Source organism: Takifugu flavidus, chromosome 9 (assembly GCF_003711565.1).
Source record: "Takifugu flavidus isolate HTHZ2018 chromosome 9, ASM371156v2, whole genome shotgun sequence".
NCBI lineage: Eukaryota > Metazoa > Chordata > Actinopteri > Tetraodontiformes > Tetraodontidae > Takifugu > Takifugu flavidus.
Window position 1 is genome coordinate 7,965,633 of NC_079528.1, and position 24,095 is coordinate 7,989,727.

General features: G+C 49.6%; 3 protein-coding genes across 3 annotated transcripts; 2 read left to right on the forward strand and 1 right to left on the reverse strand.

The window, feature by feature from the left end:
• Positions 1–14,035: 14,035 nt before the first annotated feature.
• Positions 14,036–17,035, reverse strand: leprotl1 (leptin receptor overlapping transcript like 1). The gene is made up of 4 exons (XM_057043557.1): positions 16,867–17,035; positions 16,183–16,258; positions 15,803–15,989; positions 14,036–15,675 (listed from the first exon to the last, which is right to left on the reverse strand). The coding sequence occupies exons 1-4, from the start codon at positions 16,880–16,882 to the stop codon at positions 15,559–15,561; spliced, it is 396 nt and encodes a 131-aa protein (XP_056899537.1). The 5' UTR covers positions 16,883–17,035; the 3' UTR covers positions 14,036–15,558.
• Positions 16,905–22,289, forward strand: srp72 (signal recognition particle 72). Its single transcript, XM_057043487.1, is given in 21 exon segments — positions 16,905–17,037; positions 17,538–17,651; positions 18,144–18,264; positions 18,382–18,502; positions 18,615–18,758; positions 18,862–18,973; positions 19,052–19,083; positions 19,253–19,377; positions 19,453–19,510; positions 19,625–19,756; positions 19,825–19,953; positions 20,027–20,099; positions 20,210–20,274; positions 20,336–20,431; positions 20,632–20,735; positions 20,803–20,880; positions 20,966–21,103; positions 21,182–21,219; positions 21,301–21,460; positions 21,532–21,634; positions 21,637–22,289. Coding segments are annotated over 21 exon segments (2,130 nt in total). The 5' UTR covers positions 16,905–16,919; the 3' UTR covers positions 21,706–22,289.
• Positions 22,290–22,722: 433 nt separating this feature from the next.
• On the forward strand, positions 22,723–23,943 carry LOC130531472 (snRNA-activating protein complex subunit 1-like). Its single transcript, XM_057043520.1, has one exon. The coding sequence runs from the start codon at positions 22,763–22,765 to the stop codon at positions 23,858–23,860; it is 1,098 nt and encodes a 365-aa protein (XP_056899500.1). The 5' UTR covers positions 22,723–22,762; the 3' UTR covers positions 23,861–23,943.
• Positions 23,944–24,095: the final 152 nt, after the last annotated feature.

Below are 24,095 nucleotides of genomic sequence, written 5' to 3' on the forward strand. Positions count from 1 at the left end.
TGTGAAATTTGTGCCTTTTCCAGCTTTGATTCAGGGGGGTTAGAAAAGATCTGGAACGTTTTCACACATCATCTCTGATGGAGGAGAAGTTTAAGGCCACCCGCCTCCCTGGATCAGCCTCCATCTTTCCCCCTTTAATCTGCCATCTTCTCTAAAGCGCACCCACATAAGTGAACACTTATTCCTCCCAAATCAGGGGCCGGCTGGTCGCCATCACCACCGATTCATGTGGCCCCGCTTTTCCCATCACGGCCTGGTGACTCTGCTCGTTTTATTGTTTCCGGACTCCTTTTATGCTTCTGCATGAGTCGTTTTCCATCCGTGTCACCAAAGCAGGATTCTTTGAATGACCCGGTCGTAGGTCTGCAATTACGTACTTAACGTCTTTTAGACTATTTGCTTCCGAGTAGCTTATTCCGATCTTCTTTATTTGTGCAGCAGCTGTTAGAATAAAGATTGTCTCTAGGTGAAACGTACAAGCAACAGTGGCAGGTAAAACTCCCTTATAACAGGAAGAAACCTTGAGCAGGACCCTCCTGATGTTAACTATGTTAGCTGTGGTCCTGATCCCTTCTTGATCCTAAACGCTCCTTTTGACCGAAATAGAAAGTATTTCCCTATTTTTGTGTGTGCTCTGCTCAGTTTAAAGACTAAAACAAACACAATATTTATATTAGCGTCCCCAGAAAGCTGATCAAAACAGAGAAACAGACCAAACGATCACAGTTCTGAACGTATTCCTTCACAGCAGCCAGCCGTCCAATCAGAGGACTGCAGAGAGTCATGTGACTCCGCCCCCCCTTCCCCGGTCACAAATCAGCCCAGAATCCTCCTGAAACCATAAAAGCAGTATAATATAACCACAGCGTTGACTGTAAAGCCCAGTGTGGCACGGTCCTGTTTCTGTTGCGCTGCTTTTACACCGTCCAAATTTACCTATTTATTACGAATGCTGGGGAGAGGGTCGGTTTTCGTGGCCCCCCTGAAAACACTGCAGAAGCCGTGAAGACCAGAACCTTGTAAAACACACACATGCGCTCAGACTCAACTCCACACCCAGACCCGCGGCCCCCTCCGGCGAGGCCCTGACCTGTCTGGGGTTTCCTAGACAACCAGCATCCCCTGGCACCAATCTGTTTGGCTTAATTGACAATGAAATGTCTGGATGGGGGGAAAAAAATCAAATTTTAGACTCGGTCATAAAGGACTCTCTGAAAAAAGAGCCTGTGCAGATGAATGGCTGTGCTTTCTTCTTCTGCGGGGTTTTGTTTTTCTTCGGGGAGGCTCCGGAGTTTTTTGGACTTTGCCTCTGAGGCAATTTAATGGATGTGGAGAAACAGCGGCGCAGAAAATAGCATCGCAATATGTTTTCCTCGTGTCTTGGAGCCAAATTTAGGTCACCGGCACAAATCGGGCCTTCTGCGGCTTCTCTGGCGGGGCAGAACCCGAACAGCGAGGAGCCGTCTGTCCCCCGGGAAACATGCTAGCCGGCTCGTGACGCTGTCCGGGGTTGGACTAGACGCATATGGTGGGTGTGAGGACGGGACTCTGCCGCGTCCATCGGCGTTGTCCTAGCCTGACGGGGCGGCGGGTCTCGTCTCGCGCTCCGTTTGCTCACGCCGGCTTGTTTTGACAGCGTTGCTTCGGCTGTTTTGACAGCGGCTCACTTGCTCCAAACTCTGCAGCCATTCGGGTCTTTTTTTAATTTTCCGTTGTTTGTACGAGAATCGTCTGCTAATTAGCCCGCTGGCGTTCGTCCCTTTGGTTGTTTTAGTCTCCGGCGATGCTGAGCCAACCCGTGCTGGACTTGGAGGAGGGCGCCTCTGCCCGGTTCTGCACGTTCAGACCCAAAAGAGGACCTGGATGATTTAGAACCTTAAAAATCGACCTGGACCTGGATGCCACCTGTCTACAGGGTCTTCCTGACTCTCAGGATGGCCTCCAGCCTCCTCTGTGACCCTGAGGTCAGCACCACTTCACCACGTGGGTCCAGGTGGAAACCCAAGAAAAGTTCCCGGTTTTGTGGTAAATCAGCTGCTGTCACGCGGGGGTGAAGCTGTTAGATCTAATATTAGTGGCGTTTTCAGGCCGTCCGTGACCTCGGGTCCACGGCCGTCAGCAGAAAAACAAAGCCGTGTAACAGAATACTTTAATCTGGCTCCACTCTGGGCCTCCGTCACTCTCAGAACCACCTGTCAGTCATCGGACCAGCGTTTCAGGATTCACAAAGGAATACACAACTCCAAAACACAGCGAACGGAAGCGGAAGACACACGAGGGGCAGCTCAATTCCAACACCACCACGTCGACTCGGGAATTACCTGCTCACATAACGACGGACGCAGACGTAGCGATTGTTTACGGGACGATCCCGTCGGCCATCAGCCGGAATCCTGGAGGGAAACATGAAGAAGGACAGAGCAAAGAAGCCTAAGAAAACGCATCTGTGCATAATTAATGAGCCTAATGTAAATGTTTATATGTGACTGTCCCTTCAGAGATGCATAACGCATTACTGGCTGCCCCCCCCCCCCTCCCCCCACCCCCACACAAGTTCATGGAGAGTGTACGAAAGCAAAAACACACACGTGTCAGGCATCTATTCCTATTTACCTAACTACGAGCACATTTATCCGCTAATATCATCCATGGCTGCGCTGCAGACTGCGCTGATTCGAAACACACGTTTGGAAGTGTTGTTCCTGGATGTGAGGATGGTCTTTGGAGACGCTCCAGCAGGAGTTTGGGGTGAAAGCGAACCTTGGGCCTCCAACTGGGGACGAGCTGGGCCTCGATAACTGCTTTTGGGATGCTTTTACATTTGTTGTCATACCTCATTCTGGTGGAGGACCTGTGTGTGTGTGTGTGTGTGAGTGTGTGTAGCGTCTAGTATCTGTTGACAGCTGCAGACAGGTGGGAAACCTCACAATCACATCAGGCAGGGGCCGTGGGTGCGTGCACGTGCATTCTCCGGATGCGCGTGCACGTGTGTGTCCTACACGTTTGGCTCGGCTGAGGTGTAAAATGATCATAACACAACACATAACAGTTAGTCGTCGTGGCGACGCATCTGATGGTGGTTTACCTGCTCCCAAAGGTCGTGTGAGGAATAGTTGGAACCCGGTTTTTGCCTCTGAAATCCGATTTCACATCGGCGGATTCCTATAAATCTCTTTCGCTCGCAGTTTCCTCAAGAAAGAGGGCGTTCCAGGTCAAACGAGCGGGTTCGCCGTGGTTCCTGCAGAAGCTCTACCAGCAGCTTCTGAGTCTCCAACTTCAGACCTGCTTCCCACATTTCCCGCCTGTATTTTGGGAACGCGTCCGTCACTGCCTGCTGCGTTTCATATACATGAAAACTTGTCCCCTGAAGTGAAAATAACCCCAGGAGCAGTTCTCTGAATACAAGAAGCTTCTCAGGAACTCCTCTCATGAGTTTTATCCCCCTCACAGAACAGAAGAGTCATATTTGTGGGTATTGCGATTGTGCGCTTTTCCTGGTTGCTGTTTATGGGAGTCGTAAATATGGAGTGTGGAGATTATTGCCGATGGGTAGAAGACGCGGCTTTGCTCCGTCCCTGGGTGCTTGTTGGTGGAGCAGCCTCAAGTCCAGGCTCCACGGCTCCCATTTGATGTCACTCAGTTTGATGTTTTGTGCTTTTAAGTGCGACACTTTGCTGATTTCTGCGGGTTTGTCTGCTTTGAAGAGGGCGCGGAGGTCTAAAGTTGGCCTGGATTTCAGTCCCTTGATGCCCTTTAGGGGAGGGCGGCCTTTTCGTTAGCTTTGCCTGGTGTGAGGACGGGTGTCAGGTGTCAGGACGAGAGCGGCAACCACTTCCAGAGGCTGAACTGGGACGGACAGATGTGTTTCATCCAGGCGTCCTGCGGCAGAAGAATCCTCACCTGCAACCGTCAGCATCCGTCTTCACGTGGTCGGCGCTCACACGCAGGGGGAAGTGCGAAGCATTCGCTTTTCGTGTTATCTGTAACTCAGAGCCGGCCTCGTAAATGTCCGCCTCCCTGGGGGGTTATTTTACGCTGAGATAAAAGAAAATCATGAAAGTTATCTCAAGCCCGACTCACATTCCAGCTCGGAGGACTGTGCCGAGCGCTGCTCCGCTAATGGAAGACACATTGGAGAGACGCGTCCCCTGTGCCAAATGGGTTATTTGCTCATGTGACAATCCTGGTGCAACAGCGCCCCCTAGTGGTCGGGCAAACTGCCGGGACCGTGAAGTTATTGAAGTCATACTTCGCATTAACGTGGTCCACAGGTCTTCATTCTCCATCCCTGAGCGTCCAGCGCCCGTTGATCTGTTGGGGGGTCAAGGGTCTTCCTCAAGGACCCACGGCTGAGGTGTTGAGGACTGGATGGATTCAGGAGACCTGAGCAACAGGTTTCAATGCCCCAGCAGGGAAAATGGACCCACCCCCATTGTGTTTTTTTTTCTTTTTTACAGCACTAACATAACAGCTGGGTGTCTAAAACAGGCAGTGAATGAAGACAAGAGGCAAAAAGTCCAGGAAATAAATGGCCTGGCACACAAGAGGCATTTCAGGGGAAATAGATCGCAGATGTAGCTGCCCAAACCTAAAAAGGAAATGTTTACAACCTGGTGCACCTTGTACACCAAATTGGTGCCAGCAGTCAGGCCTGGGATCCCATTATTCTGGGATTACGTCAAAGCAAAGAATTCCACGATGGTCGAAAGTGCCTCCAAACACAAGCTGAAAGTCATCAGCTGGCTGGAGGAGACCTGAAGCAGAAGGCTTGTTGGTTCCCAGGGGTGTTGTTGTTGTTGTTGGCAACACAAACACAAGCGTATCCTCGTCATTTTCAGGACACACTGGATTTGTTCTCAGAGTTCCATGAAGAAACCACCTCAGTCACCAGCAGTCGGCGGGGAAAAAATCGCCATATTTCCATGAGAAAGATGAGAAATTCATCCATTTAGTTTGGAAAGAAAAGCATTTGGGGTCGTCAAGTCAGTCACGTAGAAGAATTCCTACCTGCTGTCAGATGGAATTACACCGTTTCTGAGGAACCGCCTGGAACCGGACTGTCGTTCTGTGATAACTACATCAAGCAATTACCATCGAATTCATGTCGGTATGTTAAAGCAAAGCAGCTGACTGTTGGTCTGCCAGGAACGTTCACAACGATGCTCCTCGTGCCCAGAAGGTTCTCATCCGCAGCTCATCGGATAATGATGATATAACAGGACCTCTGGAATCTCCTCGGGAGCCGGGGGCATCCTTTCAACGTCAGCCAGGCCAGAGTTCACGTTCCGTTCCACCGGAGCCGGACCTTTCAGCATCTCCCGCTCAAGGAGCGACGCGCAAACACGAAGCAGTGGCTCGTTCTTCCGCCGTTTCAGGAACCAGCCGCTGGTTTTCCTGGAAAAAAGGGACATTCCGGCGCAACCGTGCGAGGCGGCGCTTGGGAACGGGCAAATTATGGTTTGTGGGAGAGCAAACACGCATTCGTCAAAGGTGATAGTCAGCAAATTCTTTGTTTTTTTTATCCAGATTTCACAATTAAAGTATTTTTTGCGACGCGATGGAGTCATTTCTCGTCGGAGCGCCGCTGCAGACTAAACAGGGCGCCGCGGCCGCGGCTCGGCCCGTCGAGGTTTCCTCCAGGACACGTTTTGGAGGGAGGTGGCCTCCCGAGGAGGAACTCCCAGAGCGCCTGTGAGGTCCGGATGACAACATGATTTGCGGCGACAACTCTCCTTGTCTCGCATATTTGGCTCCATTTTTGAGGTTCTAAAGTTTTTATCTGCGCTTTCGTTTTTCGTCGAGGTTCCTTCGGGTGAGATCATCGAAAGTGGATTTAATAACTTGAAGATCAAATTAAACTTTCACACGCGTCCATCTGGAGCGCACATCTTCCTGGAACTCTCCCGCAATTAATCAAAACATTAGCTGGTGATATTGACAATCTAACAACAATGAAAAATGGCGGCGGCGGCGGCGGCCAACGAGCGCCGCCAGGGTAAATACGAGCTTGTTCCTCAACGTAAAACACATCTGTCTTCTAGAACATCGCTGCTGGGCTCCGTCAGACAGTAAAGGGAGGACGGTCCTCCCCTGAGACGGCCTCGGTTCTGTGTTCCACCTGTTCCACTGAGCGTCTCCGTCGTCATCCTTCGGTCACATGGCCAAGGAGGAGCGGAGGGCTTCACAGCTACAGGGACGATGAAGAGTCGCTCTGAGCTGTCAAATCATTTAATCGTCTCCATGGCAACTTTAAATACAGAATCCTCCCTCTCTGCCTTTGTCGTACCGAAGACAAATCTCATGTCAAACAGTGCAGACCATAATAACCGTGTTTCACGTGCCAGCCATCGTCACGCGCTGTTTCCAGATCTGTGTCCGGCTGCTCCTGGCAGGTTCCACCGGTGCCCAGCGGTTTCATAAACACCCCGACCCCAGAATGGGCTGCGGCTCCTGGAGCTGATCTCAGCAGCTTTGAGGAAATCCTGGAATTCCAGCCTGGCGTAGCGCTCAGTAGCGCCTCCTTCCTGAGTCACAGCACCTAAATTGAAGATGGCAGCCTTTGTTTCATCTCCCAGCTCGCTGCCAACCTCAGCTGCTCGTTCAGTGTGAAACTACATTAACTCCGTGTTGCTAAAGCAGCCGAGCCACCCACAATTACAATTAAAACAATTAAAAACAATTACAAAGGTTAATTGAGCAGAGACGTTTATAGCGTCGGTAACGAAACATTGTATATCTGAGGCTGTTGTTGAAAGTATGTGCAGATGTTGCCGAATTGCTGTATATGTGGTGCAACACTGCCCCCAGCGCCGCTGGTGGTACTGCAGCTCAGCTGCAGCTCAGCTTCTGATGTGAAAACTCCACCCAACTCTGTACAATATCTAAAAATAAATCTTCTAGAAAAAAAAAGACACTGGTAATTACCAATAATCCATTTGAAGTTACCAAGAAAATACGTGATTTTATTTTATCTTTATCTTTGATATATGGTGAGTTTAACTTTCCGACCCTAATAACATCACAAACACCTCGTGCTGTTTGTGCTGCTTTATCCTTTCCTGCCAAAATAAGAAAAGAAAGTACCTGAACTCCTCACGCTCCTCTGCCAGGTTTACATTTTCTCTTATCTTTGCTATCGCCGCGGTTCGCGGTCAGGAGTTCAGCTTTAAGGGTTGTTTAAGGTAAGAATTTCTGCCGGTAGCTGCCAAGACCCTCCTCTGCCGAGCAAGACCCTCAAAATCCTGACACCTAACCCTTGTGTGTGTTTACTCACACAGCTCTTAAACATTTATATACTCATCCAAACAGTGTCAGGAGGAGAAACCACATTATCCCCCTCTGGTTCGCATTAGCATGCGGCCGAGCCGTTTGCCTCTTCCACCGAGGGAGGGAAAATAACGTCCCGAAACGTCCACAGCAATCAATTTGACAAAACCAAACAGTAAATACAGTGTACACAGAGGACACGGCAGTAAACAGCAGCTGGAGGAGCTGGATTAAGCTCTGATCTCTGAGTCCGTCTCTCGCGTCGACTTTGTTTTTCGCTTTAAGCTTCGGCCCACAAACAACTGCCGGTTGGACAAATGCGCCGCGGCTGGAGACAGACAGATATTTCCCCACACGGAGTCGCGGCTCTCGTAAATATTTCCTGAACGCTCTCCATTCGCAGTGACGGAGCCTTTTCCAAACCCATGTGGTGCCATTTAGGGTCCATAGAAGCTACTTTTGTACAAGCGAGTGTCCCACAAGTCAAGACTCGCAGTCTCGGTTTTAACAGTTCTCCCTTTCTAACGCTCATATCCTGGTGTTAAATATCTATAATGTGTTTTCACTGGCTGTGGTGACGGAGGGCCATAAAAATGCTCTTCTTGTTACACCTATAATTGTTCTATTAATAACAGCTATAACTCCGGAGGCCCGCTCTTCATGGAAAGGTGAAACTGTATTTATTGTTTGAAGATGTGACCTGTTTCCAGCCGCCACACACTGTTAATCTCTGGCTACGCCTCTGCCAGCCCGTTTATGTCAGTCTGCAGGCGGGCCGGTGTCCCCGGGGCGCCGCCACAAATCCGGGGCCACACCTCTGTAACAGGATGGACGCCATCGCCGTGGTCATTACCCCTCCATCAACCCTGCAGCCGCACAAACCTCAAACGTACGCACGCACTTTTCTTCAGCGGCGCCGCTATTTTAGAGCCACTTCAAGGACCACCTCGAGTGCTACCTGAAGTCCAGACCTCAGATGGCGTTTTAGACCTTTATGATATTACTGCCGGAGCCAGATCCATCTGGTTCATGGACCATCAAGCTAGTTGGGGTGCTTTTGGAACATGCTAAGCATTTTCTCCTCCCTGATGTTTTTTATGTAAGAATAAAGCAGTCTAACAGAGGAGGGATGAAAGGAGCTGCTAAACATGCTACCAGTTTAGAGCCTCTAACCTAAACTATGCAACCTTTGAATTGAGACCGGGATTGTACACTTTACCAGTGGTTCTCAACTGGTGGGTCGCGACCCAAAAGTGGGCCGCGGGCCCGCTCTGGGTGGCCCGTGATGTCTTATTTCTGACAAAATAGTGCTGCTGAGGCACTAGCCATGGTAACCAGCATTTGATTGATGCTCATTGCTCATTTGTGATCCTCGGAGGTCAGAGGGCAGAGTGAAATGTGACCCGGAGTGCTCACATGCGCCAGAATATGTGGGACCGGTTGAGAGCCCTGCTCTCTACGAAGACTTTGTTTCTCAGCCTTTTATTTATACCAAAATGACTCGTCCAGAAGTTTCCACACCCTCATAATCCACGAAAGCTTTATATATTTGACACACATGCGGCAAAGTGAGTGTAAAAGAGGAAACTAAGCCGAGCGTGTCGGTTTCGTGCAAAGGCATCTTCCTTAATATCAGGGATTAACGTTGCTGCTCACTCACAGGATCACACGGGGACAGTTAATGAAATTCCGAGCTTCAGGAGATGACGAAGGTCCCGAAGTAAATCCCAGACCGAGAAAACTTCATCTGGCAAATTACAGGATGGAAACAAGAATTTAGCATTTTTAGCTGCAGTAAAGCCTCATAATTGATTTTAAGTCCTCGGCGCGAAATTTGCATCCCGCCTGCGACTGGCAGAGTTTTGGTTCGGATTAAGGAAAAAGGTTTTGGTTTTTATTAAATATGTAAAACGCAGCCGGCCTTCGTGACTCCGGCCCTCGTCGCCTTTATCAGCCCGTCATGGAAACTCCAGCTGTTGGTCAAACAAATTCAATTGGACGGGACATTTTTCCCCGTTTGTCTGAATTCAGAATCTCATTTTGTTAATGTGAAACGAACAAAAACATCCCACAAACTTCCTTTACTCCACAGATGCGTCTTCAAGTCCCGCCCCGGGAGTGCTGCTCCAGCCAATCAGAGAGCTCCGGAGGCAACTAACAGCCGATTTGCTTTCAGACCGTTGACGAAAGTTCCTGAAGATGCAACCGAGCAGAAAATGGGAGTTAAAAGATCTCAGATGTGGAAACGGTCAGAGCGCCTAAACAACATGTTTGTTGTGTCCTCTGCAGGCCAGCTGCTGCTGAGAAGATCCACTGGCACCACTACAGACGGAACATTCTCAGGTGGCCCTGTCCTGGTTGTAGGCGATGATTACAAGGTCTGGAGAACAGACAATTACAGGGGAACCAGGGGAACATGTGAGGAACACGTGTGAAGGCTGAAGCTGGTTCTCTGCAAGACAGGTGAGCAGTTGGTGGGAAACACATCCCTTCATCTTCATAGCAGAAGGTGGAACACGGCTCTCCTGGACAGGGGTTAGGGCTCGGGGCTGGTCCAACAGGAAGGACCAGTGTGTGAGGTCATCTCACGTCCTCTCTGTTCTCCTGCTGACCTCCCTCCATGTCCACTAGATTAAGGTTGCAGTGAAGGAGGATTCTCTTGTCTGCAGAGTGGGAACCATCTGATAGTTTTATGCCGGCTGCTTCCTCCAGCAGCTCCCGCTACTCCAGCCCCCCCTCCCCTCCCCCGAGCTGCAGAAACCTGCCTCATCTGCACCCAATCACAATAATTATCCCAAGAAATGTACTGCTGAGTCCGTGAGAGATGAAGGGAACGAGGCGCAGAGGCACCGTCGCCTCCCTCCTGTCCTGATTAGTCAAGGGAAGAAGATGCAGGGACGGAGACATCTGCAGCCTCCACAGAGAGATGGGGGGGGCAGATGTTTCTGCAGCCCAGGAAGGAACAACGACCTCTGAGGGTCCCGTCAGGCGTCCAAACCGCCCGTCCTGCTTCTCCAGGCGCTCAAAATTCCTCCTGTGGGACATTTTCAGAAACGTCCGTCAGAACTTTTACGCCAAACACACAGAACCTAAGTAAGGCAGCAGTGCACATCCTCCAGGAACCGGCAGCTCACAGGCACGTCTGTGTGGAGCTTCGGCCCCTGGGGGCCATGAACATTCATTAATGAACCCTGATATTACACAAACACCATCATCATCATCATCATCATCATCACTCACTCACAGGCCTCCCCTTATTAAAAAGACATCAAATAAGTCAGTAAATGTGTGTTTAGGTTCAGATTAGATGTTTCTTGTATTCATTAATCCGCCCTCGCACTGCTGTGACTTTGGCTGCACTTCCACTGATGAGAGAATCTAAATCTGCTCAGTTCTTGAGGTTTTGGAACGTTAAATCCCCCCAAACAAACATCAGCTGCAGCCGCCCTGAAGAAGTGTGGTCGGTCCGGCTTTACTGCCCCCTGGTGGCCGCTCCCAGAGGCGCCTTTAACCTAAATAGGTGGACAAAAAGCATTTTTCTGCCACTTTTCTGTCCTCCTGCTGCTCACGTCTTCATTTTGGGGTCGGTTCAAGACCGACTGTTTGGCTGAGTGCTTTATTGTTGGAGCTTTGATGGATGAAAAAGATGACAGGAGTTAGCAGCAAACAGGAAGTTAGCGGCTGATGTGACCTCACCGGCACTTTCTCAGACAGGCCTGATTACGATTCGGACTTTTCTGTCCGACCACATCAGAAGAGGTTTCTCTGGTTCCTCTGGGTTTTGGTAGCTCCACTCAGATGAGTTTTAAGCTTTTCCTAATAAACCTTTTCCAACTCTTCAGCCCCCAGCGCAACTTTTGAAAGCTCCTAAAAGCTCCAAATTTATCCAGCAGCTAAACTCCTTGAACACATTTCAAACAGTGGTCAGAAGACGGCGTTCCGAGGTGTGGACAGAGCCGCTCGGCCTCTGCGTCCCACCTCCAGGACGGCGGCTCAGACGTGCTGTAAATTCCTGGTGAACGGTGACGCCTGTAGCAGGGGCCAGAGTGGAAAATGTGTAAAAAGTAATGGGAGATGAGGAGAATTTGGATTTTAAAGCAAACAGGAGTCCAGACCTGATTTCTGGAGCTCGCCTTCTCTTCCTCTGTGGACTCGGAGCTTCTCTTCATCTGTCAGGGATCCGTTTGCACCCCCCTCCACTGAAAATATGCTAACTTGCGCCGCTGATGAAGCAGCGACGTCGCTGTTGGCGACAGGGTTGTTTGTTCAGATTGTCCTGAGACGGTCGAGCTTCTCCAACCACCTTCTCCTCACAGACAGGATGTTGCTTCTCTCCAGACCAGGACGCCATCAGTGAGAAAGCAGGAAATATTGCTGGCAGCGACTCCCAGACATGCTAATAATTGTTCTCATGAATTCTCGCTCTGACAGGTGTGTTTTGTTCTCCTGGAGACTTTTTTATTTCTGGAGTTGGACTCGTTGCCTTTTGATGGACTGGTTAAAACGGGGGCCAGTAAAACAGCGAGTATTGGAGGCCAAGTGTAAATAAAAAACCCTGACAGGCTGCAGGAATGTCTCACTAATGCCCAGACTCAACACACATTCATAAAAACCAGTGCCAACACAACCTGAGTTAGTGTGTGCGCTGGGGTGGGGGGCGTTTTTTGTTTTTTTTAATGGCTCACATACATAAATCTGAACTTTGTGGTTTTGGGTTTCGTGAAATTAATTGTTTGGAATCCAGCAGCAGACTCGTTGTTCGGCTCTGGCTTTTTTTTAATTATTTTTCGTATTTTTTTTGCTTCCCCTGAATTGGCTGGCTGACACAGTGACCTAAACTGGCCTGAGAAAAGCAGCATTCATCCATTACTTGTGATGCGGAGCGGCTGCCAGCACCGGGATGCTGCGCTGCACCGTTTCAGGGTGGCTGCACAACATCTGCAGCACTGACGCAAGAGACATCCTCCACATTCGTTCTAAAACCATTAAAGGCCGATTATTCATCTGCTCCCGACACCTTCTGTCCAATCCTGACACCTGCTGGTCACAGGAGCAATTACAACGTTTACGAAGACCAACTTTGACCTTTGTTGACACATTTTAACCATCAAACGTGTCGAATTGGAGCCGAGTTGACGATCACGCGTCCATCAATTGTGTCGGATTAACTGTCAGTTGTTAAACTGGTTCAGAAACCTTAAGACCGCACGAGTGTAAACCAGGTTCTTCCATAAATCGACCATCATCCAGTTTGACTTTGATCCAAAAGGAGTTCAGAGTGGTGGTTTTCATCACAAATTAAATGTTCGAGCTCACAACAGCCACAGGAAGGGAGCAAAATAACATATTCTGTGAATTACTCTGTAGAGTCGTTCAGCTCCTTCAGTGAGCAGCCAGAATCCCAGAAAAGGTTGGAGACCGTTGCCAAGAGCGTCACATTAACCAGTGTTTACTGGGAATTCCAGGATAATTTCAGTGAGAGGAGCACAAGCGAAGCGCCTGAGTGGTCAGATTTAAATGACCAGATTATAATTAGGGTCTAACTCACGGAAATCTGTATTTTCTATCAAACAAAAAGTCTATTTTCGTTCCATCAAACGTGCAGTTCCTACGGTGGCCGGTAGGGGGCGAGCAGACAAACAAACATACCAAATTTACGGTTTGATTATTCAGGCTGAGCTGCTCAGAGATTATTGGCTTTAATTATCCTTTTGTCTAATGAGACATCAGATCCTGTGAGGGACCCTGAGGCCAGCGGAGGGTCATGGAGGGTTGACCTTGGTGACCTTGGCTGCTCCTTCCCGCCAGAATAAACGATGGTTGGCTGGTTTCCTGGTCAAGTTCTTCAGAATCTCACGTCATGGCGAAATACCTCATGTTCTCACCTGCACAGGTGCGTTGGCTGTGTCACGCCTGTTGACCACTGAAGGTCACAGCAGGGCGCCACCAGCTCCCGGAACCCCACAGGAGGCCAGAACCCTGCGCAGCTTCCCGTCCTCCTCTCTGGAGCGGACCCAGTCGGCTCGGACCGCCAAACCACAGCTTTCATTAAAAAGCACAGCCCTGCTGAACGGGTTCTGGTGAGAGGTAATGAAAACGCGTGTTTCTGTCTCCGCAGCACCAAATAACCATCGTGTTTCAGACCGCAGCTCTGAAAGTGGAGGCTCGTCTGTCGGCCGCTGACAGTTCTGGCAGCGGTTCTCCTCTCCGGAGGCGGAAGGCGTTCCCAGCAGCGCCCACCTCATCACCGGACTGGGGGAATTTCATTTCCGTGACATCATCATCAGCCTTCGAACAGCCAGCAGCGTTTCTGTACGTTAGTTATTTCACCTCCGCGTCACCTTCGCGCTTGTTTTCGGCTGTTTTAGACTTGACCTGTGATAAATTAACCTCACCTGTCTTTGACCACGCCCCCTTTGTCCAGAACAATCGCTTCTGTCATGTTTTTTTAATTTAATCTGTTTTAAAAAAGGGACAATTTGAGTGTTTTATATTGTAGTTTCCGGCGGCTGCGGTTATATTTGACACCAGCAGGGGGAGACAAATCCCAGCAGCGCTTTCGGGGCGAGCAAACGTCATTCTGGCATCTTTAACCACAATAAAAACACCTCTACGGATATTTTATAGGATTTTTGACACTATTGAACCTTCAAAGCATATTGTGCTCGTAAACATTTCAAATCTCATCATACTCAGTGCTGCTACGTGCTTGCTGGCACACTTAAATGAAACTAACAAACTAAAGAATCACTGCACTCGTTCAACAGAGGATGTTTGAAAATGCTGTTTATTTTTAAAAAAAAGAGAGAGGAAAAAGGAAAAGAATCGACCCACCATGCTGAGCTCAGCCGCATGAACACAACAGTCGTAGATGCTGCACATCGACACAGAAGCATCAGAAATAAATAAATATCAAACATTCGCCAGAACCAGAGAGAACAGAGTCAGAAAGGGGACAAACCCGTCCGAGGTTCTCGGGAAGAACACTGAAACGGAAGGAAGTGTTTGTCGGTGAACTAAAGAGCTGCCGCGGTCGTTGGCGCCTCCGTAACCATCAGCACACGTTCGCTGCACATCGTTTCGTTCTTAATGTGGATCCTTAATGAGGAGCAAAACCCCTTTTAAAGGCCTCTCTCGCAGCTCCTCTAAGCTCCGCCCACTGGGATGGTGTCAAAGGTGAGCAATGAAATCTGTCTTCATTCGTCTGAATCTGGCTTCATCGTGTCGCGTTGATGCTAAAATGAACTTTAGAGGCGGTAGAAGCCTTTCAAAACCATCAATGAGCCAATTTTATCATGCTAAGCTATGCTAACTAATACTTCTATCTGCTCTGATCCAACAGCAAAGTCACGAATCTGACAAACAGGAAAAAGCCTCCGCTAATGAAGCCAAGCGGCTAACGGAGGAGCTGCAGAAGAACCTGCAGCACCAACGCTAATTCACAGGCTGTAAAAGAGCAGAAACACCTTCTAAAATAGCGACTGCCGAGGAGATCGAGGCCAAAACCGGATGTATTTCTGGAGACAAACGCGTCAATACTGAGATTCCCGTCACGCTAAAAAGCTTAGAGGCTGATGTAAAGCAGCCCGGGTCCTGTCCTCCAGCTAATCCTGCACGAGCTGCCAGCGACGGCGGACTCTCCAAGCCTTCCTGACCTGACGGGGCGGCGCTGATCCAGACTGGGACTGAGGTAAGAGCTGTCATGTGCAAACTAACGCGTCATCACCCGGCCAGGTGAACTGGTTCTGGGTGGAGACCAGAACCTTCGGCCCAGAGATGTGGGAGCAAAAACTAGAGTCACATTTGGGCTCGGAACAGGAAGCGGAGGAGGGGGCTGGTTTTCTGTGCTATCACGTTAGCAGGAAGCTCATTTTAAGAGGTGTTGGGAAACTCTTCGTCACGTCTCTGCACTCGGCTCATCGCTGGGACTCGAACCCACATCCATCCGTGCATCAGAGCAGCTTCCTCAGCTCATCCCTTAGTGTTTGTCAGCTTGTCCGATTCTAGTCTAACGTGACGTTTAGTGTTTGTTCATTAGCGCTCGTCAACACTGAACTGGTAAAACATACAAAATGAGTAAAAACCCAACACAAATCTGCAGTTTTTTTCCCTCCATCCCACATTTGTTGGTTGAACAAACGCAGGTGGTAGAAATAAAAGTATTGCACTGGTTTGGAGTGTCTATGGATGGGCCACCGCCGTATAAATAAAAAGAACCAAACAGTAATACCATAATAATATTCATTTTAACGCTAATAAAAACACCGTAAGCTAACGACTCCTCCTGCTCTTTTACCACTGCTGCCAGCTGAAGTCGTCGTTGGAGCCGAAGACCAGGAAGAAGCCCAGGATGGTCCCGAAGATGACTACGTTCCCCGTTAGCACGAGGGCACACGCCCCCCAGGCGATCTGCAACACATCAGTGATTCAGGTCAACACGGGGAGGGGGGGGGGGGGGTCAGACCCAAGTCAAGGACAACTAGTTCCCCTTTGTTCTGAAAGAGCTGCACTTGGTCCCACAGCGATGACGACTTACAACGTCAGCTCTGGCGAAGATGACGGGGAGGCCGAAGGCCGAGATGACGATGCCCGTTGTGAGGAAGATGGCCAGCTCCTTGCAGGCGTTGCTGGCCGAGTCTGTGTCATCCACCACTCTCCTGGAGATGCAGTACGGGATCGGGGAGAGGATGTAGAAGAAGAGGAGGAACAAAGGCCAGTATTTGCTGCAGACAGAGAAAATCCAGATGAATCCTCACACACGGGGTCTTCACCAACTCAGGGGTTCACACACGTATGTGAGCCTGATCTACAGACCGGAGCTGCAAGATTAGATCTGTCATGTCTGTTCCTAGACCAGTGTGTGTGTGAGTGTGTGTGTGCGTGCGTGTGTGTGTGTGTGTGTGTGTGTGTACTTACTCATACGCAGGCAGGGCACATCCCAGCATGAGAAACATGAGGCCAATGGCTCCTCCAAAGGACAGGCTGATGAGAGCTTTACAAAGACAGAAAGAGGGGAAATAATCCCAAGCATCCCTCTGAACAGTGCAGGAGAGCATCACCCTGGGAGCCCCCCCGAGCCCCCCCCACCACCACCACCACCCCCTCATCATGTGATGAATCTGCTGATTTCACGTGTTCACAGCCACGTTAACGGTGGAAACCCTCGACTGTGTCGCACGGAGCCGCAATAGACTCATATTAGCGGTTCAGCCTGCGTGTTTGCGTGTTTGCGCGTTTGCGTGCACGAGCGCAGCATCACACACGGCGCATGTGTTATTACTGAAGTCAGGTGCAGCTAGCATTAGCATCGTACATGTAACTACCACGCTGTTACATTATCAGGAAGGGCTGAACTGCTGCAATATGCTGGCGGGTTTGGCGCCGTGTGAGGTTAACATATGCAAACAGTGGCACTTTTCTATTTTAAGAAAGCTAAAATCTCAGCTAATGCTAGTGTCTACTGGTCGTAACACAAAGTACTTTACCGCTACCGCTAGCTAGCTAGACACCACAAACGCATATACTTCAGGGTTATTCTCAACCTAGCTGAGGTGGACTTGGTGTGATAAAAAAGTGGGGTGAAAAGTGTATCTGCTTTACCTTTGATCCCAGCCATTTCTCCCGGACAAAAGCTCGACACGCAGCCCCGACGAATGACAACAGAGTCCCGACGCTCAACTGTCGATCCCGACCAACCTCCAACCCTTCATGCTGCCTTCAAGTGCTGTCGGAAAACACAGCACCATCGTCGAATTGTAACACCAAATTGTAGTAAGAGATCTGAAATGTTAGGAGAATATCCCTCAGCTAGAAGCGTTAAAGCAGTCAAGTGTTTATGAGTCCTATTAACGTGTAAAAAGATTTTTTTCTAAAAATAAAAAAATGCTGTTTAATATAATATGGCGTTAATTGTTTTGCTGGTATTTTTATTGCATTGGAAGTGTTTTTCCTAAGTTTCTAGAGTACTTATTTCCATAATGATATGTTCCCTTCACATCATCACTGGCCGTATTTGACAATAAGCGTCGGCTGCGTCACTTAGCTTTACCCTATTCAGTCTCGTGGCCGCGAACGCATCACTTTAACGCCATCGCTACCTAAACATTCAGTCGGAGTCCAAAAATGCAAGGAAATGGACATCAACACCAAGCCAACGTCACGCTCAATATTCAATTGTTATATCTAAATTTGTATATGTTCAGGGTGAAAATAAAAACTCATATTATGTTAACCCGGATGTGCTTGCCATCCACTTCCGTTTTCCTGTCCAGACCAGTCAGCCAAGATGGCGAGCGCAGGGGTCTTGGTGGCCTCGCTGTGGACTGAAGTAAATCGCTGCGGACAGAGTGGCGACTACACGAGAGCCTTGAAAGCTTTGACTAAAAGTAAGGGTCCGTGGGGGACTTTGTTAATGCGAGGCACCTTCAAAATCGTCGTTCGACGCACATTTTGTCTCGGCTGTAGTTTGTAAAAATCCCCGGCTAAGCTAGGGCCAGCTGCATGACCAGCTGTTAGCGTGCCGCTAGGCTAACGGCGCTGACACTTACTTGTTGGCTCTTGACTACTCTGCCGAAGCATCTATTTCATAAAGCTACCTGGGGCTTTATACGTCCACCTGGGATCTTGTAAACTAGTGGCTGACTTGTACAAGTTATGAGGGAATTTTAAAAAGTTTGGCATTAGAAAGGGGCGACCCATTCTGATAAGTGACGTGTCCCTAGCTTCTCTGGGAACTTCTCGTCGGAGGCTCTTCGTGGCTCTCTCAGCGGGCACCAAACCTCAACACCTCACGCATTCCTTTCCTTGGCTTCCTTTGAAACGTTTCCTTTGACGCATGTTGCTGTTTTAATTGCTGCTGTGCGTCTCTTGTGTCGTAGTTTTGCATGAAAACAAAGATGACGTGACGGCCCTTCACTGTAAAGTCGTCTGCCTTGTTCAGAATGGGAGCTTCAAAGAGGCCCTGAATGTCATGAACACCTACTCCAAAGTTCTCGGCAGGTAAACTGTTGGTACTCACCCTCTGTGACATTTGGTTGGGACACTTTGCTGCATGTCATGTGAGGCACGACCCAAACTCCCCTAATATAATATGATTTTCATCGGTCGTTCCCTCAGCGATGTTGTGTTTGAGAAGGCGTACTGTGAATACCGGCTGAACAGAGTGGAAAGTTCTTTAAAAACCATCGAAAGTGCTCCCGAACAGACAGACAAGCTGAAGGAGCTCTATGGCCAAGTGGTAAGGCTCTTTTTTATTGGAATAATGCCGAGCGTGCGTGTGTGTGTGTGTGTGTGTGTGTGTGGACACAAACTGATGGGAACCAACGGGGACCGTCTCCGGGTTTGTGCAGCTCTACAGGCTGGAGCGCTACACTGAATGCAGATCGGTTTACACGGACCTGATCAGGAACTCTCAGGATGAGTATGAGGAGGAGAGAAAAACCAATCTGGCCGCTGTGGTGGCCTCAGTCAGTCAGTGGGAGAACGCTCCAGCGGTGAGCCTGGTGCCAAATTCATGCTTAAGTTCTGTATTTTGAGCGTCAGCTGGGATGTTTAAACACCTGGTGGGTTTTTATGTATTTATATTGTTTCCTCCAGGGGATTCTGGACCTCCCTGAGTCGACCTATGAGCTGTGTTACAACGCTGCCTGCGCTCTGATTGGCCAGGGGAAACTCCCAGAGGCCTTCAGCAAACTACAGCAAGCAGAGGGTCAGTGGTTCCCGTCTGTCGCCTTTCATCAGGTTATGAAGCAGCGTTAACAGGAATTCGCATCTCTTCCTTTCACAGAGTTTTGCAGAGTCTCATTGGCTGAGGACTCGGTGAGTGTTGCCCTTTTGGGGTTAGAAGTTTGGTTTTCTATGAGAAAAACAGCCCAAGCGAACGTGATGAGAGTGGCGTTAAAGGAGGGAGTGAAACGAATGTTCATCCTGCTTTTGTTCCATCCGAGCCTCCCAGAATTGACGCCGCGCTCCTTGATTGTCCTTGCAGGACGTGACGGAGGAGGACATCAATTCCGAGCTGGCCGTCATCCATTCTCAGATGGCGTACATCATGCAGCTCCAAGGTCGGGCGGACGAGGCGCTGCAGCTCTACAACCAGGTCATCAAGCTCAAGTGAGTGTCGGGTCGGTGGCGTTGAGACGTGTTTTGGCAAAAGCCGGGCTCCATTCAGCGTTGTGTCGCCTGCAGGCCGTCGGACGTGGGGCTGCTCGCCGTAACCGCAAACAACATCATCACAATAAACAAGGTGGGTGCCGGTGAAACGCGGCAATTATCATCCTGTAGCCAAACGCCTCCGCTTTATACGTCTGTGAGACTCGGAACGCGTCGCAGGTCACGGTTAAACTCTTGTTTTTCGCAGGACCAAAACGTGTTCGACTCAAAGAAAAAGGTCAAACTGACAAACACCGAAGGTGTCGAATACAAACTGGTGAGGAAGCAGCTCCAGGCCATCGAGTTCAACAAGGCCCTCCTGGCCATGTACACTAACCAGGTATGTCTGCCGCACGGCCGCCGGCGGGGCAGATTTCACCGCTGACGCCCTGTTGCTTGTTGCCCCAGGCTGACCAGTGCAGGAAGATGTCATCCAGTCTTCAGGCCCAGAATCCAGGTCACCCGCTGCCGGTACTGATCCAGGTGGCTCAGCTGTGCCGGGAGAAGCAGCACGGCCGAGCCATCGAGCTGCTCCAGGTAGACCCCCTGCTGGGTTAGCTTAGCACGCCGCTTTAAGGTCAGGCTAACGTGTTTGTCTCCGCTCCTCCAGCAATTCTCAGACAAACATCCGGAGAGCGCGTCTGGCATCAAGCTGACAATGGCACAACTCTATTTAGCACAAGGTGACCCGAGACTTTCAGATGGTCGTTTTAATTCACCCGGTCGCGTTTGAATGCTCCTCAGTTTGGCTTTTGGATCGGGGCTCGACGCTTTGCTGTGTTCTGCTCCTCAGGCCACGTAACGAAAGCGTGTGATGTCCTGCGGTCCATCGAAGAGTTCAAGCACAAAGCAGGAATGGTGGGTGTGAGAGACGCTTCCGGTGTGCGTGTCCAGGATCTAAACTGTCGTGGGTCTGTAGGTTTCAGCTCTGGTGACCATGTATTCCCACGAGGAGGACATCGACGGCGCCATTGAGGTTTTCAGACAAGCTATCGAGCATTACCAGTCGGAACAGGTTCGTGCCGCGGGTTTATGAACCCTCCACCATGATCCCGACAATTATTCAAATGTCTCTAATTCTGTTTGCTCACTCCATCTGAAAATGGGTCGCTAACAGGTGCTGCACTAGCTAGTTGTGTTAGCAAACTAAAAGAGTCTCGGGAGAATGTTACAGGTCCTCCACAGGTTAAATGTCGTGTGTTCTCTTCTCCACAGCCGGGGTCTGCTGCTCACCTGGCGCTGGTACGAGAAGCTGCCAATTTCAAGCTAAAATATGGGCGGAAGAAGGAAGCCATTAGTGACCTGGAGCAGCTGTGGAAGTGCGTAAGAGCAGAAGAATCTAGTGAACAGAAACATGTTAACTGACACCTTGGTTCTGTTCCACAGGCAGAACACTAAAGACGTTCACACTCTGGCTCAGCTCATCTCGGCGTATTCCCTGGTGGACACCGATAAAGCCAAATCGTATCCCTTTTCCTGCCGCCCCTTATCACAATCGGTTGAATTTTGTCGCCGTGATGTCAGTCGTTTCTTTAGCGCTCCGCTCCAGCCTCAGTAAACACCTCCCTTCTGCCGACACCATGGCTCTAAAGATCGATGTGGACGAGCTGGAGAGCTCCCACGGAGCCACCTACGTCAGGAAGAAGGCTGCCAAGGCCACAGGGGAGAATCCTCCCAAAGAACAGGGGTAACGCCTCCACTTGCGGGCGATTAGAGAACCGCCTGACTTTAGCATCGTTACGCTAACGGCCGCTTCTCTTTACAGCCAAGGGGAGATCAAAAAGAAGAGGAAGAAAAAGAAAGGTACGGGAGACCCAACGCAAACCTCCGGCTTCGGACGCTTGCTGTGTTTGATCCAGTAAGATTCCTCCTGATTTGTTTTAGGAAAACTGCCCAAAAACTGCGACCCCAAGGCGACCCCTGACCCCGAGAGGTGGCTCCCCATGAGGGAGCGCTCCTACTACAGAGGCAAGAAGAAGGGCAAGAAGAAGGAGCAGATAGGAAAAGGCACGCAGGGAGCGACGGGAGGAGCCTCATCGGACCTGTGAGTGACCACCGGCGCCGGCGTCGCTGCCGCTTCCTCCGCTGCCGATTTACTCTCTCCGTCTTTTCCAGGGACGCCAGTAAGACGGCCAGTAGCCCCCCGACCTCCCCCAGACCCGGATCTGGATCCACTACAGCGGCCGGCAGCAACGTGGTGCCGCCTCGGCAGCAGAACCTGCCGCTCCAGGAGCCACGCGGAAGAAGGCACCACCGAAGAAGAAGAAGGGCGGCAAAGGAGGCTGGTAACGGGACAGACGGCAGGAGGCAGAATGTAGTCCAGACGGGATGGAGAAACGAGCTTTTTTATGCTTTACTTTCACTGTTTTGTTTTTTTTTTTTTTAGGCCATTTAAAACATTTCCCTCTTTTCTTTATCGTCAATATTTAAAGGACCATTTTTTTCACATGACCTTTTGAGGTCACAACAAAACGAACTATATGAAACTAATAAAACCTCCACCCTCCATTAGCAGGACGAGAAGTACAGTTTCTGTATTTTCCCTCTTTTTGGCTGTCATCATCGTCATCATCGTCGTCGCGGTAACATCTGTTTTTCAGAAGTTTTAATAACAATTGCATTTATAACCCTCCGGTCGTCTCTCAGTTTCACTTATTCTGATCAACTTCGGTGAGTTGAAGTTCAGTTTAGTAGAATTGACTGAATATTTTCATTCTGAATCCTCCCCCAAAGATTTACAGGTCGGACTTTATTTATTTTGCAGCCCACGTGTTTGTCTAGATTTAATCAAAACTGATTTTAGTTGTGCATGTTTCATGACAGACAGATGTCCAATTTTCTTAAGTCTTAATAAAGCAGAAAAGTCCGAAAAACCTGACGTTTCATTCGTCACATCGTTGGCAATCTAAAAACTTTATGCCGTTTTTGTTCCACTGTGTCCAGTGAATAAGAGGGAAGGAAAATATTTACTTCAAAATATGCGGTTTCCTTTCAAAATAAAAGCACCTGTAATTTTGTCAAACAAAATCTCAGTGTCTATTCAGACAGTGTTAAAGTACCGGTAAATTAGCTGGTTTGTTTTGGGGGTTTTTTTTAAACTGTTGTTTTAACATCAGATTTATATTTTTGTACATCAATAAACAAATATATTATCTTGAGAAATCCTGGAATAAACCTACACGGTCCAAAATGACAAAAGCGATGGAATAACAGATTCGACCTAAGTGGTCAAATATCCGACACTGTGACGCTGCCCGCGAACGCATCGCGGTGGTTTTTTTTTTGATTGATTAGTTTCCAATAATCGAGGTCACCTGCTGGGAATCTCAGCCGCCGTTTGGTCGCCATGCCTCCGAAGAAGCTTCCCTACTCGGATTTCTTTGATGAGACTCTCACACGGGACGTTGAGGAGCTCCTGTCCCGGTTCCAGGGGGCGGACTCGGTCCGGTACTCGGACTTCTCGCTCATCTGGAGAGAGATGCGCTTCGCGGACGTGTTTTTAGGTATTTGCCGCTCTGGTGAGGCGAAGAGCTTCACCAGGGTGTCGCTGGCCACGGCCATGAAGTACTTCCTGCCTCCTTATAGCTTCCAGATCCGAGTCGGAGGGCTGTACCTGATGTTTGGGTTCTACCACACCCAGCTGGTGGTTCCACCTGTGAACATCCGCTTGGCCCTGAAGGACATTACTGCAGTGCAGAAGTTCCTCGTGGATTCCCTGGACGCTGGTCATTATGACATCGTTTATATTTATGAGAAGCTTGTTGCAGCCAGAGCCTTTCATTACACCGCCATGCCGCATCACCTCCACTTCCAGAAGCAGAAGAAACCAAAGAAGGACCCGGTGTGCTCCTCGTTTCTTGGAAGGACCTCTGCAGTTCATGATCTCTTGTCTTTGGACCTCCTGGAGGAGCTGAGCAACGTCCACATCCATTACACCAAGCTAAAGGAGAGCACGGTGGAGGTGGGCTCCAGCGTCAACATGAGCCAACGAGACTTGGTCCCCCCCCTGGAGAAGTGCATGAAGGAGTTTGTGACGTGGCAGCAGAAGACCTTCTCACAGGGCCAAAATGACCAAAACACGGATGATGAAGGTGATGAGAAGCAGGAGAAGAAGAAGAAGAGACAGAGCAAGGCAGAATCCAGCAGCAGGGTTAGTCTCCTCCAATCCATCAAGCAGAAAAGCTTCCAGAACTTGCCGGTGGCTTCAAAGTCCAGGAGGCACCGCCAGACCCAGGTGGTGGACTCACCTGGCTCCGGTGCAGAGCAGGTCCCAGAGGGGCGGAAGAAGTGGCAGAGGCCCCCGTCTCTGCGGGCTCGGACCTGGAAGAGCCTCGGTGTTCCAGAGGAGGAGACGAAGACCCAGGCCTGGCTCCTGAGTGCTCCGGAGGAGTGGGAGAGCAGGAGACTGAGAGGAACGTCCAAACGCCAGCACGCAGACGCCTGAATCTCCATTAAAGAAACATTTTGCTTTTCAAAACTTCTGTAAAAATTTTTTAGTTAAAATAAATGTATTTCTTATTCAGCACATTTCCACTTCTTTTGTTTAATTCACCCCCCCCCCCCCCCCCCCCCAAAAAAAATGGAACGATTTTCTAGAATTTGGACGTTTTTTCTAGAAAGTGAGTTAAGTGTTTTCATTCCACTTTTAATTTCAGTCATTTCATATAATAATGCAAACA